Below are 14,585 nucleotides of genomic sequence, written 5' to 3'. Positions count from 1 at the left end.
TGCCAGCCTCGCACGCCCTTCGCAGGGCAGCCTGTCAGACACGCGTTTGGGCGCTGCGAGCAACAGCAGAACCAGGGGCTCAACGGCTTCTGTTTGTTATTGCAATGGTTACAGCCTATCCCTGCCGGTAGAGGTCCAACAGCCGCTCAGCCAGCAGCTGTTTAACTCTTGCTTTTCAGCTATACTGGAGTAGGGAAAAAGAGAAAAAAAAAGAAAGATCATAACAATAAAAGCTTTTCAGGAAGCCGTGTCCGTGTGTTCCACGGAACCATGATACGGGGTCACAGTGCAGCGAGGGGTTAAAGCTGCTCCCGAGGAGTGGGACCGAGCAGCGCTTTTCCACCCGCACACACACACGCGTCTCCCACGTCCGGACCGGGCCAGGCGCCGACAGCAATCCCGGCGGGGCGGGGAGTGCGGCAGGGCTGCACTGTAGGGCTGCACTGTAGGGCTGCACTGTAGGGCTGCACTGTAGGGCTGCACTGTAGGGCTGCACGGTAAGGGCTGCACGGTAAGGGCTGCACGGTAGGGCTGTAGAGGTGCCGCCGTGCAGGCGCGGCGCGGATCCCCGTGCCAGAACTCAGCCCCGTCTCGCTGCCCGCTCGGGGCTGCTGGCCCTTTAAATGCCGGCCGGCGGCCCGTGCCGCTGCTGGCTGGGAGACCCCGCGCCTCCAGTGAGAGGTGAAACCAAGATGGCGGCCGTGCAGTGACTGAGGCGGAGACAGAGGCGGAGGGAGCGGGGCTGGACGGGCCGCGTCGCGCCGCTGCCGCTCGCCCCCTCGGCAGCGTCGGGCCGAGCGCTTCTCCGCCACCGGGTGCCGGGAGCGCGGCCACGCCGCGGGGCGCGCTAAGGAGCCGGGACCGAGCCGCCACAGCCGCACCGGGAGGAGGAAGAGGAGGAGGAGGAAGAAGAAGAACATGGCGGCGGTGTCGGGCTGAGAGCGAAGCCGCCGCCTGCGACCGGAGCCCATGGGGGAGCCGGGGCGCTGAGTGCCCCCGCCCGCCTCATCCCGCCCCGGGCCAGCAGCGCCCGCCGGTCCCGGCCCCGCGGAAAGAGGGCGGCTCCGCGCTGCGCTGCCGTGACGGACACGAGTGAGGGGCTCCGGGCCTGGGCGGCCGCCGCACAAAGAGCCGCGCTCGGGCCGGGCCGGGCGGTCCCGCTCCCGCCCGCCTTTCCCGCCCGCCTCAGCCCGGCCTCGGCGCTTCCCGCTCGGGCCCTGCCCGCCGGGCCGCCCGCCGCTCTCAGCCCGGGCCGGACGCCGCTTCCACTGCTCCGGATCCGCATCTTGTCCGCGTTCCGTTCCCCGCCGCCTCTCCCCGTGGAGCTCTGCCCGCCTTTTGTCGGCCGGACCCGGAGCAGCGCTTCTCTCCGTCGTTCCCCGCTCCTCGGCACTCCGCCTCCGTGGCCATGAGGATCTGGTCGGAGCGCTGAGCAGCGGGACGAGGAGCTCTCCTGGCGCGTCCGCGTGGGGCCGCCACCCTCCTTCCCGTTCCCCCCGTGAGGGGGCCCGGCCCCCGGCCGCCTTCACGCTCCCTCGGCCTTCGCGAAGCGGCGCGGTGGCCGCGGTGCCGGCGGCACGATGACTGACACCCGGCGCAGGGTGAAGGTTTACACGCTGAACGAGGACCGGCAATGGGACGACCGAGGCACGGGGCATGTGTCCTCCTGCTACGTGGAGCGGCTGAAGGGCATGTCCCTGCTAGTCAGGGCGGAGAGCGATGGTGAGTGCGCGCCGTCTGCGGCCTCGTGCCGCCCTGCAAAGCCACGGGCTTAGCTTTGTGTGTTCCTCTGCCTGAGTGTTTCGCAGTGTAATTCAAACGCGGTTCCTACAAGCAAGCAGGCTCCAGGCGTAGTTCGCCGCCATGGAGTGCGGGCGTAGTAGGCAGCGGGTTCACGGTGAACACGGCGCTTGGTACAAACGCGGTCAGGTCTGGTTACAAGCCTTGTGCGGGCGTGGGCATCTCGTGATCCATGTCCAGGTGCCCGGCGTGCCCCGGCTTCAAAACTGATCGCCGTGATCTACCTGGCCTCAGGTGTTTCTGGAAATAACCCCACGTGGAAGAAATGCTCAGACTTGAATCGTGGTTTTTGGCCACCTGATGACTTATTAAAAAATGAGTCTAATATCCATTTCTTTGCTCTCTTGCACTCTCTCATTTCTTCTACGAATTAAAACATTCCAGCATCTATCAACAGTTAGCAAAGCACAGCTGTAGTAGCAAAGACAATGGACAGAATGGCACTTCTTTTTTTCTCCTCATGAAGTGGTATCTTTCAGTTCTTGACCAGCTCTAGATCTCACCGTAAGTAGAATGATGCATTATCCACTTCCCTTGCTTCTTATGACAAAATTTACTCCAGGCCAAGCAGTAGTGTCTACAATAGCTGTGTCTAGTGGATTGAGACTACTAACAGATGACCTTTCATTCTTCTTCCATATTTTTTTTTTCCATTGTAGAAACTAGGATGAGAAGCGTGTTGAGCATCACTGATTCTCAGTATTTGCTAAAGTTCTTTCAAGCTACCAAAATCTGTGCAGCGAACAGATCATAAGCTGATGTGGAGGAATGAACTTGAATCTGAGCAGGTTTTTGATGTTTGATCTGCTGATTAACCATGAATCTCAGGGGTTTGTAGTTTCTTAATTATACTTGAAAGAATTAAATAGGTGATAATTTTGTGGGTTGGAACTAGGTGATATTCAAGGCCCCTTTCAATCAAGCCATTATATGAATTTGAGGTTCTGGTTTTTTTTTTACAGTGAAGAAGCTGCTTTCTTAGTCTGGCCAGCTTTCCAGTGTGAGAGAAAACACTCAGAATGGAAAGAGACTTTGTTTAATTTGAACATGAGGGAGGTGAGGAGATTCTCACTGTACTTTCAGGCAGACCTTGTGTTGCCATGTATTTTGTTGTGGATACGGCCCTTGCTGTGCACAGGAGATCTGTTAGCGATGGTTCAAAACTGTCCTGTCTGTCACGTGCTAATCAATTTTCTAATTTACTTATTTTTTGTTCCTCTTGGGAAAGAAAGCAAAAGGAGTGCAGTGTGTGAGTTTCTTGTGAAGAAATAGTCCATTCATACTGAGATCTCTTCATTGGCTTTGAGTGGTAAGACTGATTGGAGCCACAGTTGGGCTGTTGCTGCCAGCTTTGTTGTAAGTGAACAGTCTGTCAGATGGAAAGCATAACTTGCTGTAAAGGATTCTAATACAGACATGAAGTCTTTACTTTGTGCTGTGTAACTAAGGCACTTTGATCAGGACAGTGTGCTCACACGTGCTAATTGCTCTTAGTGCTCAGCAATGCACCCAATAGCACACACCACACATCGCTCTTGTCTCTGCACATGCTTCAAGAGCAGCAAGTAACGTGCAGTGTGTAGGTTCTTAATTTAGTCAGTAGTATCTGTCCGGCCTGGATAAGTGTGTGCTCTATTAATAGGCCAGGTTTTTTTCTAACTTGTGTAAACACCTCACAAAATCTGATTTGTGGATTAATGAAAGCAAATGCTATCATTGTTAAATATGAGCAAATTATTTGGGAAAAGGCGATGTTAAACATAAAACCAAGTGTTTCAGGTACTGTGCAGTTTGTGTTCCCTCATGTGCTTTTTTAGCTAAAACTCAGTAGCTTCTGGTTCCCAAAGTTGTGCAAGCACTAGGAACCTGACCTATATACCACTACTTCTATGTTTCCATTTTGTTCTTGTATTGTCTCTTCGTCAGCTCCTCCTCATTCCACAATGAAATTCTTCCTTCCTCCTTTTATAAACTAGCTTTTCCTAGCATTTGTGCTGAGATCCATCCTGTGCACGTTGCTTGTTCTTGCTGATGTGCTCCAGGAAGCTGGCTGGGAAGCTGGGATCTGACCAAAGCTGAGGGCTCTGCTTCCTGAGTGGGGGCTGTGAACAGCGGTTTCCCTCCATGCTGGAAATTCCCCACTCTGGTTCCACTGTCTGCAGGCCGTGAACAGCTGATCTCATGTGGCTGGCTGGGTAGGCTGGCACATCCTTCAGGCTTCCAGTTGTGCAGCTCCATGGCTGCTTTACAGGTAGTTGGGTTTTTATGGCAGGGTCAGGGTATTCAGATAAGAGTTGGAGTCATTATGCCAAGTCCAAGGTAAGCTAGCGTGCTGAATTGGAGTAATAAAGAAGCTGCAGTTCTACTCACTTCTTATCTGTAAGGTTTTTGTTGTTTTTAACGTAGACTTATTTGAGTTTAGAGCAGATGAGCAGTTTGTGTTACTGAGGTGTTTGTCATGTTCCCAGGCACTGCTGGAGTCATTGCAGGGAATTTGAAGTGATCTCTTACACAGGTTTCTTAAACTTTTTTTTTCAGACTGCTGTGGCCTGACTGGTTCTTGAAATGCCTGTGTACTCATGGTGTGGTTTCAGATCCCTTTATGTTCTGACCCAGATAACTGAGGGTGACCCTTAGAGTGAACTTCTGTTCAACTAACTTAGGGCAGTTTGAAAGCTTCAACTTTTAAGAAATGCTGACCAGTCCAGAAACCCCACTTTGACAAGCCAGAATGAGCTCCCTTATTGGAGGCCATGTGGCCTTGCCATCTTCTAGTTGCTTTCATTTTTATTTTCAGTTTTATTTTTCTTTAAGGAAAACAGCACAGAAACTGGTAGCACTTGATCAGGAGCATCTTACACCTTTCCTGGGTGGTTTTGTTTGTTTGTTTTCTTGTATTCTTGTTGCACACACGTGCTGCTATTGCTTCTAGGGTTACTGCTCTAATGCTGAGCCCTAAGCCAGTAATGCTGCTGTGTGACAGTAAGCTGCTTGGACTCTTGTTCAGGGAAGCAGCTCTATTTTTGAATAGAAGTCTCCTGCAATAGTCCTTTCCCGGAAGAGTATTGCTTTTTTACACATTCTAGAACAGCAACCAAAAACAGGCAAAATATCTCTTTCCTCTTCCCAATTGGAAGTACAGCGTTAATTGAAGATGCTTCCTATAAGGGGAAAACCAACAAAAGTTTAGAAATTCTTTCAGCATAAAAAAAAATTTGATTCTGATGAAAGGAAATGAGTGACAATCTTCCTGTCTTTTCCTCTACTTCCTTTGAAAATCCAAGTAATTTTCATGGGAGAAGAGCAGTATTTCTTACCTGCAGGTCTCCTCCATGTCCATGTATGAAAACAATTCTGCAGTTCTGTCACTGAGGTCTACTGAAAAATACTGCTATGGGACATTTGATGTTCTTTAAGTGTCTTATAAAATAGCATTGGTTATGTTTTCTTTTGAGCAAACCATTCGCTATGCACAAAGTCACATCGCAGAATGGCTTTGTTACACTAACAAAAATCAGCTAAATGAATATAGCTGTGCTATATTACACTGCAGTGGCAAATAAGAGAATTCTGCCAGTCAACGGTGGTTTCAGGTGTTACTTTCTTTTGCGGTTACCTTTGCAAAGGTTGTGATCACCTGAGGTTGTGATTCAGAGAACAAGTGGATCTGTATAATTGTGGGGTGATTTATTTCAAAACATTGCTTATATTTAGGTGATTTTTCAGGTCTTTATTCTCTTTGAATGAAGTCACTGGGAAATGAGATGAAGTTTTGTTCGTATGAAGTAGTTTGGATAGCCCTGATATATTCTAGGATATTACCAACAGGAAAATAATTGTTTCTGACAAGTGAAAGAATAGTACATTTCTGAGTTCAGATTTTTTAGTTGTCCAGAGTGGTGAGGAATAAGTAGAATCATGTGGGAGTGAGGAGCTAGTCAAGCCTTATAAGGCTTGACTGTATTTCCTGCAGGCATCAGGTTTGGAAGGGAAGAAGTGCTTCTTTGTGGCCAGTCCAGTAAAGAAGCCATGTTCTGACATTTGCTTCCAGCCTGGAAGATGGATGTACTGTCTGGTTTGAGTTGTCTTCAAGACTTTAAATGGTATCATGTCAAACATGGAATTTGAATCCTCTTACTTTATGCTAATTTCAGGATTTCCATGTCCATGTGCTTTTTCAGGACTAAGAATGGTGTTGAAATATCAATTGCTTGTAATTCTTACAGGATTCTCATTCATGTTTGCTGCTATTTCTAGACAGAAGACTTTCTAGAAGACAGTCAATGAAGTTAGTAGCATGAGATAGCATTCTAAAACTGTAGTTGAAGCTGGGAATTTGAAAGATGGCAGGGAAATGCTTAGTGCTTTGAGCTGATGGTGGTAACAGCAAAGGGAGGCGTTGTGTGTAATCCAAGGTTTGAAGCCTGAAACTGTAGCCTGAGTATTGTATGTGTATTGGCTTCACCACTACAGCTCATCCTTGAGGTAGGTTTTTTGTTTGTTTTTAATCATGGTGTCTTTTGTTTTTCCTTGAGGGCCATTTAACTCAGTTTTGTTGTTTGATTGTATCTGGATTTGTAAGCAGCTGTTCTTTTAAGGGCAGCGTGGGGCATCTCCTTAAGCCAGTGTGGTTTCTGAAGGCTGTTGCTCTGCAGTTCTTCCTAAGAAATCAGGTAGAAGCAGCAGTCACAGGTAAGTAAAAAAAAATAAAATCAAATCTGAGCCTTACAATTCTACAGTGAACACTGAAGTTCTTGTTAAAGCTTCAAGTTCAGTAAGTAATAACCTTTATTGTCCTGCAGACAGGGAACTCTTCTGATATTTGCTGTTTTTTAACGGTCCTCTGTTTCAATGAGTGGAATTCCGTGAACAGATTCATCAGTCTCTCTGCCTTCACCTCTTCCAACATAACATTTTCCATTAGTTAGCAGCAATTTCACAAGAGTGGAGTAATTGATTTGTAAACGTAACTTACAGGGTTTAATGTGGTGACACTTGGTCAGCAAACGTTAGTTTGGGGGTATTTTTGATGTGGATTTATGAATGGGTGTGCATTCAAATAGTAAAACCTACTGAGCTGTGATCTGTTCAACAAGTTGATTCTACTGTGTTATTTGGAAATACTGTTTCCAGATCCAAGTATGTTCTTCAAATCCAAGTAATATCTTTGTCATACCTTCAGATACTTGTGATTCTCTATTTGAAGTGGTTGAAGCATGTCATTATTTCTTTTATTGAGATTTTTGGGAGACTACTTAAGATTGCTTCCGTTGGCAAATGTTCTAGTAACAAATACAAAACTACCTTAGAACTGTTACGTAACTAAGCAATTGATAGTTTGAATTTCTATTAAAGAATAAATGTAAACTGGTAAATGAATGGGAAACTGTCTCTAAGGGATGCCTGAGGCCTTACACTTCAGCTACAGACAGTGCAAAGTTAATCTGTCTGTGTGTTTGTCATGTATGTTGAATGAAGCCCTGCAGATGCCTGTGCCAAAGTTGTGGTTGTCACAGTCCCTCACGTGCTGGCAGCTGAACAGTAAGGTGGATGAGGGGTGTGATGTGCCCACAGACAAAAGCAGTTCTAATTTTTTGTTGTTTTCCTAGCAAGGTCAGTCCTCTAAGCTAAGCCAGACTTATGTTAACATTGGTGCTTATACAGGAGATTGAATTTCAGAGTGCGGCAGAGTTTGAGAATCCAGTCCTCAGATGGCTCCTGAATGTTCTGTGTTATGTGGAAAACATCTTCCAGGGGAAAAATGAAAGACAAAGTTGTAGAGTATGGATTAAGTCTGTCTATTGCTGGGAGGGAAGATGTTAATACCCACCTGAGGGAAGGAAGAGCATTCAGAAAAATCATGTTTGGATTGAAATTTTAGTGCACATGTAAATAAGTGGAACTTTTCTTTCTAGGTTCTCTTCTTTTGGAGTCCAAAATTAACCCGAATACAGCGTACCAGAAGCAACAGGTAAACATACTCTTTTTTTCTTCACTTTTAATGGCAGTTGCTTAACATCAGAAATAGATTTCTCTCAATTGCAATCAATATTGTATGTTTGACTATCTGCAATAGGAAACAAAGTAGTGCTCAGCATTTCGAGCTTTTTTTTTTTTTGGAGTTACCTGTTCTCCTTGCACACAAACATGCAAAAAGATTCTGTGTGTGAAACAGACAAAGCACAGTTGTGACAATCACTGATTAGCTGAGGTTCTGAAGGATTGTAGGATCTGAAACTTAATGCCGTCTGGCTTTTTTCTTAGTCTTTCTGATACTGCAGCTTTCAATGTAATTTCTGAAAGTGAAGACTAGAATTCTTTAAAACTATATGTATACCTTTCTTTTGGCTTTTACTTGAAAGATGGATTTGGGTTAATACTGCTTCAAAGCATATCATATGCATCAAAGTAACTTCCCAGCTGTAGCCTGCACCTCACCTCAATTATTTAAGCCGCACATTGTGAGGCTCCCAAAGAATGCTCTGAAGGTGGATGAGGAGAAGCAGACTGTAACTCTTGCATTTCGCTTGCTGGTCTTACTGTGATGGATGCTGCAAAGTACTCTTAGGGACTAAAACTGCTGAACCAAATTGTATTTTGTTGCACATCTGGTCATTTCAGACTGCTAAAATCCTGCCAGGTGCACTGAATGTATTAAACTGTTCAAGCTGAAGACTGAGGAGTATTTCCTTAGAAGCATGGGTGCAGTTCAGTTTTGCTGGCAGGCAGTTGCAGCAGTTCACTGGCTACAGCTGTTTGTAGGCTCACATGCTGAAAATGAGTAGAACCAGTCTGGGTTAAAAACATCTTGGAAATATTTTGAGTTTACTCTGTATTTGCCCTTTGATATAATTCATCACACACTGTATAAACAGTCAGTACTGAACAACTGATAAGGGCAGTGTGAAGTGGAGAATCAATTGCAGGGTGTAAGGAAGGACAAAACCAGCAAAAATGCTAAGCAAAAATAGCTCTTAGTTGTAATCCACCCTGGCTGGAGGTCATGGTTCTGTGACAGTAGCTCCAGCATTAGGACATGTAAAATAATGTAGAATGTCTCACATCTTTGTGGCGTAGAGTGCTGATCTCAAGTAAACTCGTTTTGCTGTTTCAGATCTGCTCGTAGAGCTTTGAGGGGCTTTGTGTCAACAGACTTTCTGTCAGATCAAGTGTGCAGCCTCCTCGAAGTAGGCATAAAATTGTAAGATCAATGTAAACCACTACCCCTGTCTGTCAGTACAACAGCAGTACATACTTCTGCTTGTTGCTAGTTGGGGCTGAGTGTGTATTGTAACCTAGAGCTGAGCAAATATGATGCTGATGATTGCAAAAACATGGTTAGAGAAATAAAAATATTGAACATGAATCTGACCTATTAGAACAGCACTTTATTTGCCGGAGGTTGGAAAGTGCCAGTCCTAAAGCCTGCAAACGCTATGTAGACAGAAATTTATAGAAAGATTGTTTTCATTATTTAAGGAGTGCAGCCTTTAATTGAACTCAGGGCTCTTCTCTGAGCCTTAGAAATACCAAATCTTTCTTGGTGTGCGTAGTAACCCTACTTTGCAGCACATTATTTTTTTAGGTAAGGTATACTCATCCTTTTGCTCAATAAAAGCCAAGTTCATAATTCAAACATGATTCCATCTAAGCTAAAGTTGGAACGTGGATACTGAAATGAGCTGCTTCTTTCCAGCTGCATTTCTCACAATTCTGAATGGTCTAAACTCACTAAAAATAAACAAAAATCAACTGTAGTACTCCAGACACATTTTTCTAAACTGGTTTTCTCTGCATGTCAGTGGACAGACCCACACACTGATGGAACTGTACAGTAGAAGAATTCTGAGTTTACTTGCAGTTCTCAGTTGCTCTCTGACAATTTCAGTAAAATATTGTAGGAACTCAGGACTTCAATCTTCAGAGTAACTTTTCAGCGAGATGTTCTTACCATACTTCTATTGCAAATTCTTATTGTGAGGATAAACCTGCCCTTTTAAAGGAGAGCACAACTATGCATTGAAATTGTTTTTATCATGGCACCCTTAGCATGTGGCATTTTGGTATCTGATGGAATGAAGGGGTATGTTCTGACTGTCATCCAGGCTGACGTGAAGCTTGGAAGAAGAAAGTCTTCAATTTGATTTGTGGTTAGAAGGAATAAGAGGTGTGATAAATAAGTATTTGGGGGGTGCTTCCTATGTCTTGTTCTGAGTCCTTCAACATGATTATGAACACCCTTTGTAATAAACAGTGAAGTTTGGTTGTTCTTTTTTTTCCACTAGCATGAACACCTTCTACCTGTCCTGCAGAAATTTCAGCAGCATGGAACAGGTTGCCTTTTTAATTTCAAGCATTACAAGTTCTGTAATCAGGGCTTACATACGCATGTTCTATGGTAACTGCCCAGCTCAGATCTTTATTTGTAAAAATAATGATGAAGACCTGAGCAGAAGTTTGCTTTGCTCCCTCCTGTCTCTTGGCATGTAAAACATCCTTGGAGACTATGAGAATCATGTGAACTTCAAGTCAAAACTCAAAAAAAAAAAAGTGCATCAGAGCAACCACTTGTGTTCCTGTACATTATCATTTTATTATGAGAAACCAACAAAACATACAATGGTACAACTTTATGAAATATACCGGATTTAGTTCTATAGCCCACAGCTTAAAAGCAAGTTCTGTTTAGTAAGTGGACAGAAAGCTGATAGAAGTGTGAAGTTGGGAATGCATTTTAATGCACTTTGACAGAGCTTCAGCAGTAGAACAGTGAAGATTTGTATCATCCATGTACATTTTGTAGCCCAGTGATGAAGTACGTGTTGCATCCTTCCTGTGCCTGAAACAAAACTTCAGTACCTTACAGCTTATATCCATGTAGTCTTGCCTTTGTACTGCAGACTTTGGCATCTTGTGTCCTCTGCTTTGGCAGTTGTCTTTTCAGTTCCCCCCCAAGAATACAAAGCTTAGATTCATCTGGAGTATTTTTACTAGCTGTGTAGCTGGAAAGTATCTACCCCTGGATGATGAAGATCAAACTTGTTCGTCACAAAGATGCTTTTGAAAAAAACCGAAGATGCACTATTAGAATGCTCGAGAAGATGAACTTGTGATGCTTGCTGTCAGAAGCAACTGAACCAGCAGTGGAACTTTCAATAAAGTTTGTGCTTATTGTAGCTAAGATAGTAAGGAAGTGTGTGTTCTTTGTGGGGTGGGAAGAAAAGAGAGAGGGGTGTGACTGCTTGTGGTTGGTTTATTTTAAGTGGATGCTCAAATTTCTTTATCTTGACAAATTTTCTCATGAACTCCTTTTTTCTGCTGGCTATGGCTGCTAGGCCAGTGGATTGAGGCTCTGTTATATGAGTAAATTGACTTTTTCCACGGGTCAATTACATGAATATGCAGCTGTGAAGCAGCAAACTGGGGAAGTCAGGTATGACTGTTAAAGGCTCTCATAGAAGCCAACAGAAAACTTTTTGTCAGAAGACTAAATGTGGCCTTGATGTGTTATTCCAGTTTTGGAGCTAATCAGTTAGCACATGCAGATAACCAGGTTCTGCATGAAGAAGCACATAAAACCAAATTCTGAATTAGCTTTGCATTACATTAATGAGGTGAGACTTTTTTAACCTGAACGCTTTGCTGTAGTCTGCCATGATAGCTATGTATGTGTAACTCAACGAACCTGGATAGTGCCACTAGTTTATTTTATAAGAAATAAGTTAGGGACTGTACTTCTGATTGCAAGTTGAGTAACAAGATTCTAAGAACTGGTTTGTCATGCCATTTAAAATATAGGCCATGTCCAGGCTCAGAAGATAAGGCAGGCTGGCCATCAGGCTAGCCAGGAGGATAGAAAAAGCCTTACTCTGAACTTTCAGTTGGCTGTAGGAAGGGATTTGTTCACTCTTTTTAAACAAATAAATGATGTAAGGCTATCCAATTTGGAGTGCTGTTGCTTCTAGATAGTAGCCTCAGTCCCATGGGAATGAGTAATAGATGAGTAAGCGTTTACCTTTTGTTTTATATATATTTTCAGCGCTCACGAAAAAGAGCTGCAGAGGAGAAATAAGTTTTCTTGATCCTTATTGCATTAGGAAGGAGATCTAAAATCAAAGGTACTAGTTACTCTTGAATTCCTCTATGGAATTCCGGGGCTTGCTTTGGAGAATACAGGAATGTAGTACGACATATATACTAGTCAGCCTGCTAACAATTAAATAAAACTTTTTTGAAGTCTAATGAAAGCATGTCTGCTGATTAATGTAATGGGGGGAATGCGAAACTGGTGGTGTGCATCCAATCACCTTTCTATTAAGGAAAACAAGCTTTTGGGAACTTATTTCAAAAATAAATCATTTGGCAGATATTAAGCCCTGTCCATATAAATAAATTACCACTGTTTGCTGACTTAACCTATTGCAGAATGTTTTTGAAGATGAGCTTTTCAGGAATGAAATCTCAGGTGAAGATGCAGCTCATAGTAGCGGCTCTTTGAAAACCCAGCATCCTGTTTTTCTAACTCACCAGAGCCCATAAAGGAGCAACAGCAAAATGCCAAGTTGTATTTCAGAAGTTTTGACGTAGACTGTATGTTTACAGGAGCACCAAAAAATGAAACTCCTCTGGGACCTCTTTATGAGAATCTTGAGTGTACGTCTGCTAAAAAGAGCCCACGTTGAGAATTCTTGCCTAAGATTTACAATTGCGGATTATTTTTAAGCAATCATAATGAGCAATGATGCGAAAGTGAGGATGAATTGCTGTAAACTGTTTGAAGGCAACAACATTTTTTCTCTGTGCTAAGGTAATGGTGACACATCCAGCTGGCACCATTGTCAAAATATTTTTGTAAAGCAGCAAATGATTTTCATACTTGGAACAGCACATTGAACCATACAACCATACATAAGAAGTTTCCCAGTAGTCACAGTATCTTTCAGAAATCTTGCCAAGTGCTCTATTGCATCTTGAAAGATGTGAGGAATAAGAAGACTGGGATTCTTTGATAGTGCTCAATATTAAACGTTTTGATGATAAAACGTGTGTCTTTTGCCCATGACTTGACTGACACAATGTATCTGGGGTTTAACATTGCAGTTCCACATTTAAATTGTGTTTGATGACAAGACATAAAAACAAATTTCCGAACGTTCATTTTAGTTTTCCCACTCACTTCCTTGTCTTAAATGTACCCATTTTTTTCTGCATTATGGAGAAGATGTAATATTTGTGACCAGATTGAGCCCTAACGGTTTTCTGAGCAATCTAAGATTGGGGTTTTAATGTTTATAGGAGGTAATGTGTGGAGCTCATCTCTTTAGATCTCTAACCAGTAGCTAATGTTAAGGGCATTTAGGCATGCTCTTGGTTCTTGGGATGGAAGAAGCATCTTCCCATCTTTCTTAAGAAGTCTTAAGTAATTTCAGATGGATGCTTTTGAAGTAGCAAGACAACGTTTGGTGTTTAGAAGCAGTGTAGTCCTGTCCCATAGCTGAGATATCCGCAGCAGTTGGTCATTGCTTTGTTGTTTTTTTTTTCCTTTTGGGCCTTCACTCCCAACATTTTTGTAAACTATTTCCTATACCCATTATGTGTCAGCAGGACTTGATGTTGTCAATCTGTCATTACCAGAGTATTTGCACCATGAGCTGCCTTGCAGAGAATAAACTATTAACTGTGCCTTTCATATTTTGGAGGTGGTCTTCCTAAATCCCTTTCTTCTGTGTACCACCTCCTCCTCAGCCCTTTGGAAATGGAAAGGTGAACTATTTGCCATTTGCCAGGTAAACCTTTCAGTGCTCCGTGGTAGTACAGCTGCTCTGGTAATGGCAAATTGATTATGTTGTGTTGCTTGACTGAGTCCTGATGGAGCCAGGTGATCATGCTGCTCAGCTGTGATTAATTTCAAGAGTTTTCTTGTAGGTGAATATGGAAATCCAAATGTAAGATCTCTCTTCACTATTTGTTTAAATATTTGAATTGTATTAAGCCTGAACAATAATTAGTCTTAAACATTATACACGCGTGGCAAATTATAGTGCTTTTGCCAGTATTTAAGGTTAATTCCTCTAGGAATTATCACCATAAGGAAAACCTATGCATAATGAAGCTATAAGTCTATTCTGTGATTCTCAATGAAATGTGATGTCTCTTTTTTGCTAGTGAGTAAACATACATTTTAGCCTTAAGTGAAATGACGCCATTTCTTGAGGCTGTGTGTATTTAATGTGGCCATATTTCAGGTAGCTCTTACAGGAGGACAAGAAGACTTTAAAAATAAAATTTGGTTCAGTATATAATGCAGATTCGGATCTACTTTGTGGGTTTTTGTAAACTGTTTGGTAAACTTATCTTACTGCAGGGTCAGCTTTCCCTTTCTGTATGCCAGTTTTACATGCAATTTGATGGCTCTGATAAACTCCTTGTCTATTCAAATAAGTAAATAAGTAGATGGGAGCTTATGTTTCTGGGTAGTCAGTCTAACTAAGCACACTGCCAACTAACTTCTACAAATCTAGAATGAAACTTCCTTTCAGAAGTGCAGTTTGGAATGATGTGCGTGGTTCAGCATCACATGTAAGCAAACTCTCAGACATTTAACTCTGTGTATGTGTGTGTTCAAAGGTCTGTTTTCGCTTAACACTTGAGGTATTTTGTAGTTCCTTCAAGCAGCCGCTCTCTGCATTAGCACAGTGTTTCCTGGGGCTTGATAAAAAAAAGATCAAGACAGCGATTTTCACTTTCATCTTACAAAAGATTACAGTTTTGTTTGGTCCAGTTGA

The 14,585-nt window shown here is 43.3% G+C and overlaps 1 protein-coding gene across 1 annotated transcript in view; it reads left to right on the top strand.

Annotated features, from left to right (window-relative positions):
• Positions 1-673: 673 nt before the first annotated feature.
• PPP4R3A (protein phosphatase 4 regulatory subunit 3A) overlaps positions 674-14,585 on the top strand; it is a 33,851-nt gene continuing 19,939 nt past the window's right edge. Inside the window, exons 1-2 of the mRNA XM_015865275.3 lie at positions 674-1,722; positions 7,716-7,771. Of these exons, the coding sequence (XP_015720761.2) occupies positions 1,581-1,722; positions 7,716-7,771 (198 nt within the window). The 5' untranslated portion in view covers positions 674-1,580. The remainder of the gene's footprint in view (positions 1,723-7,715; positions 7,772-14,585) is intronic.

Source organism: Coturnix japonica, chromosome 5 (genome assembly GCF_054131305.1).
Source record: "Coturnix japonica strain WE chromosome 5, WE-NBRP24, whole genome shotgun sequence".
Lineage (NCBI taxonomy): Eukaryota > Metazoa > Chordata > Aves > Galliformes > Phasianidae > Coturnix > Coturnix japonica.
This window is presented reverse-complemented; position numbering and strand designations above follow the sequence as displayed.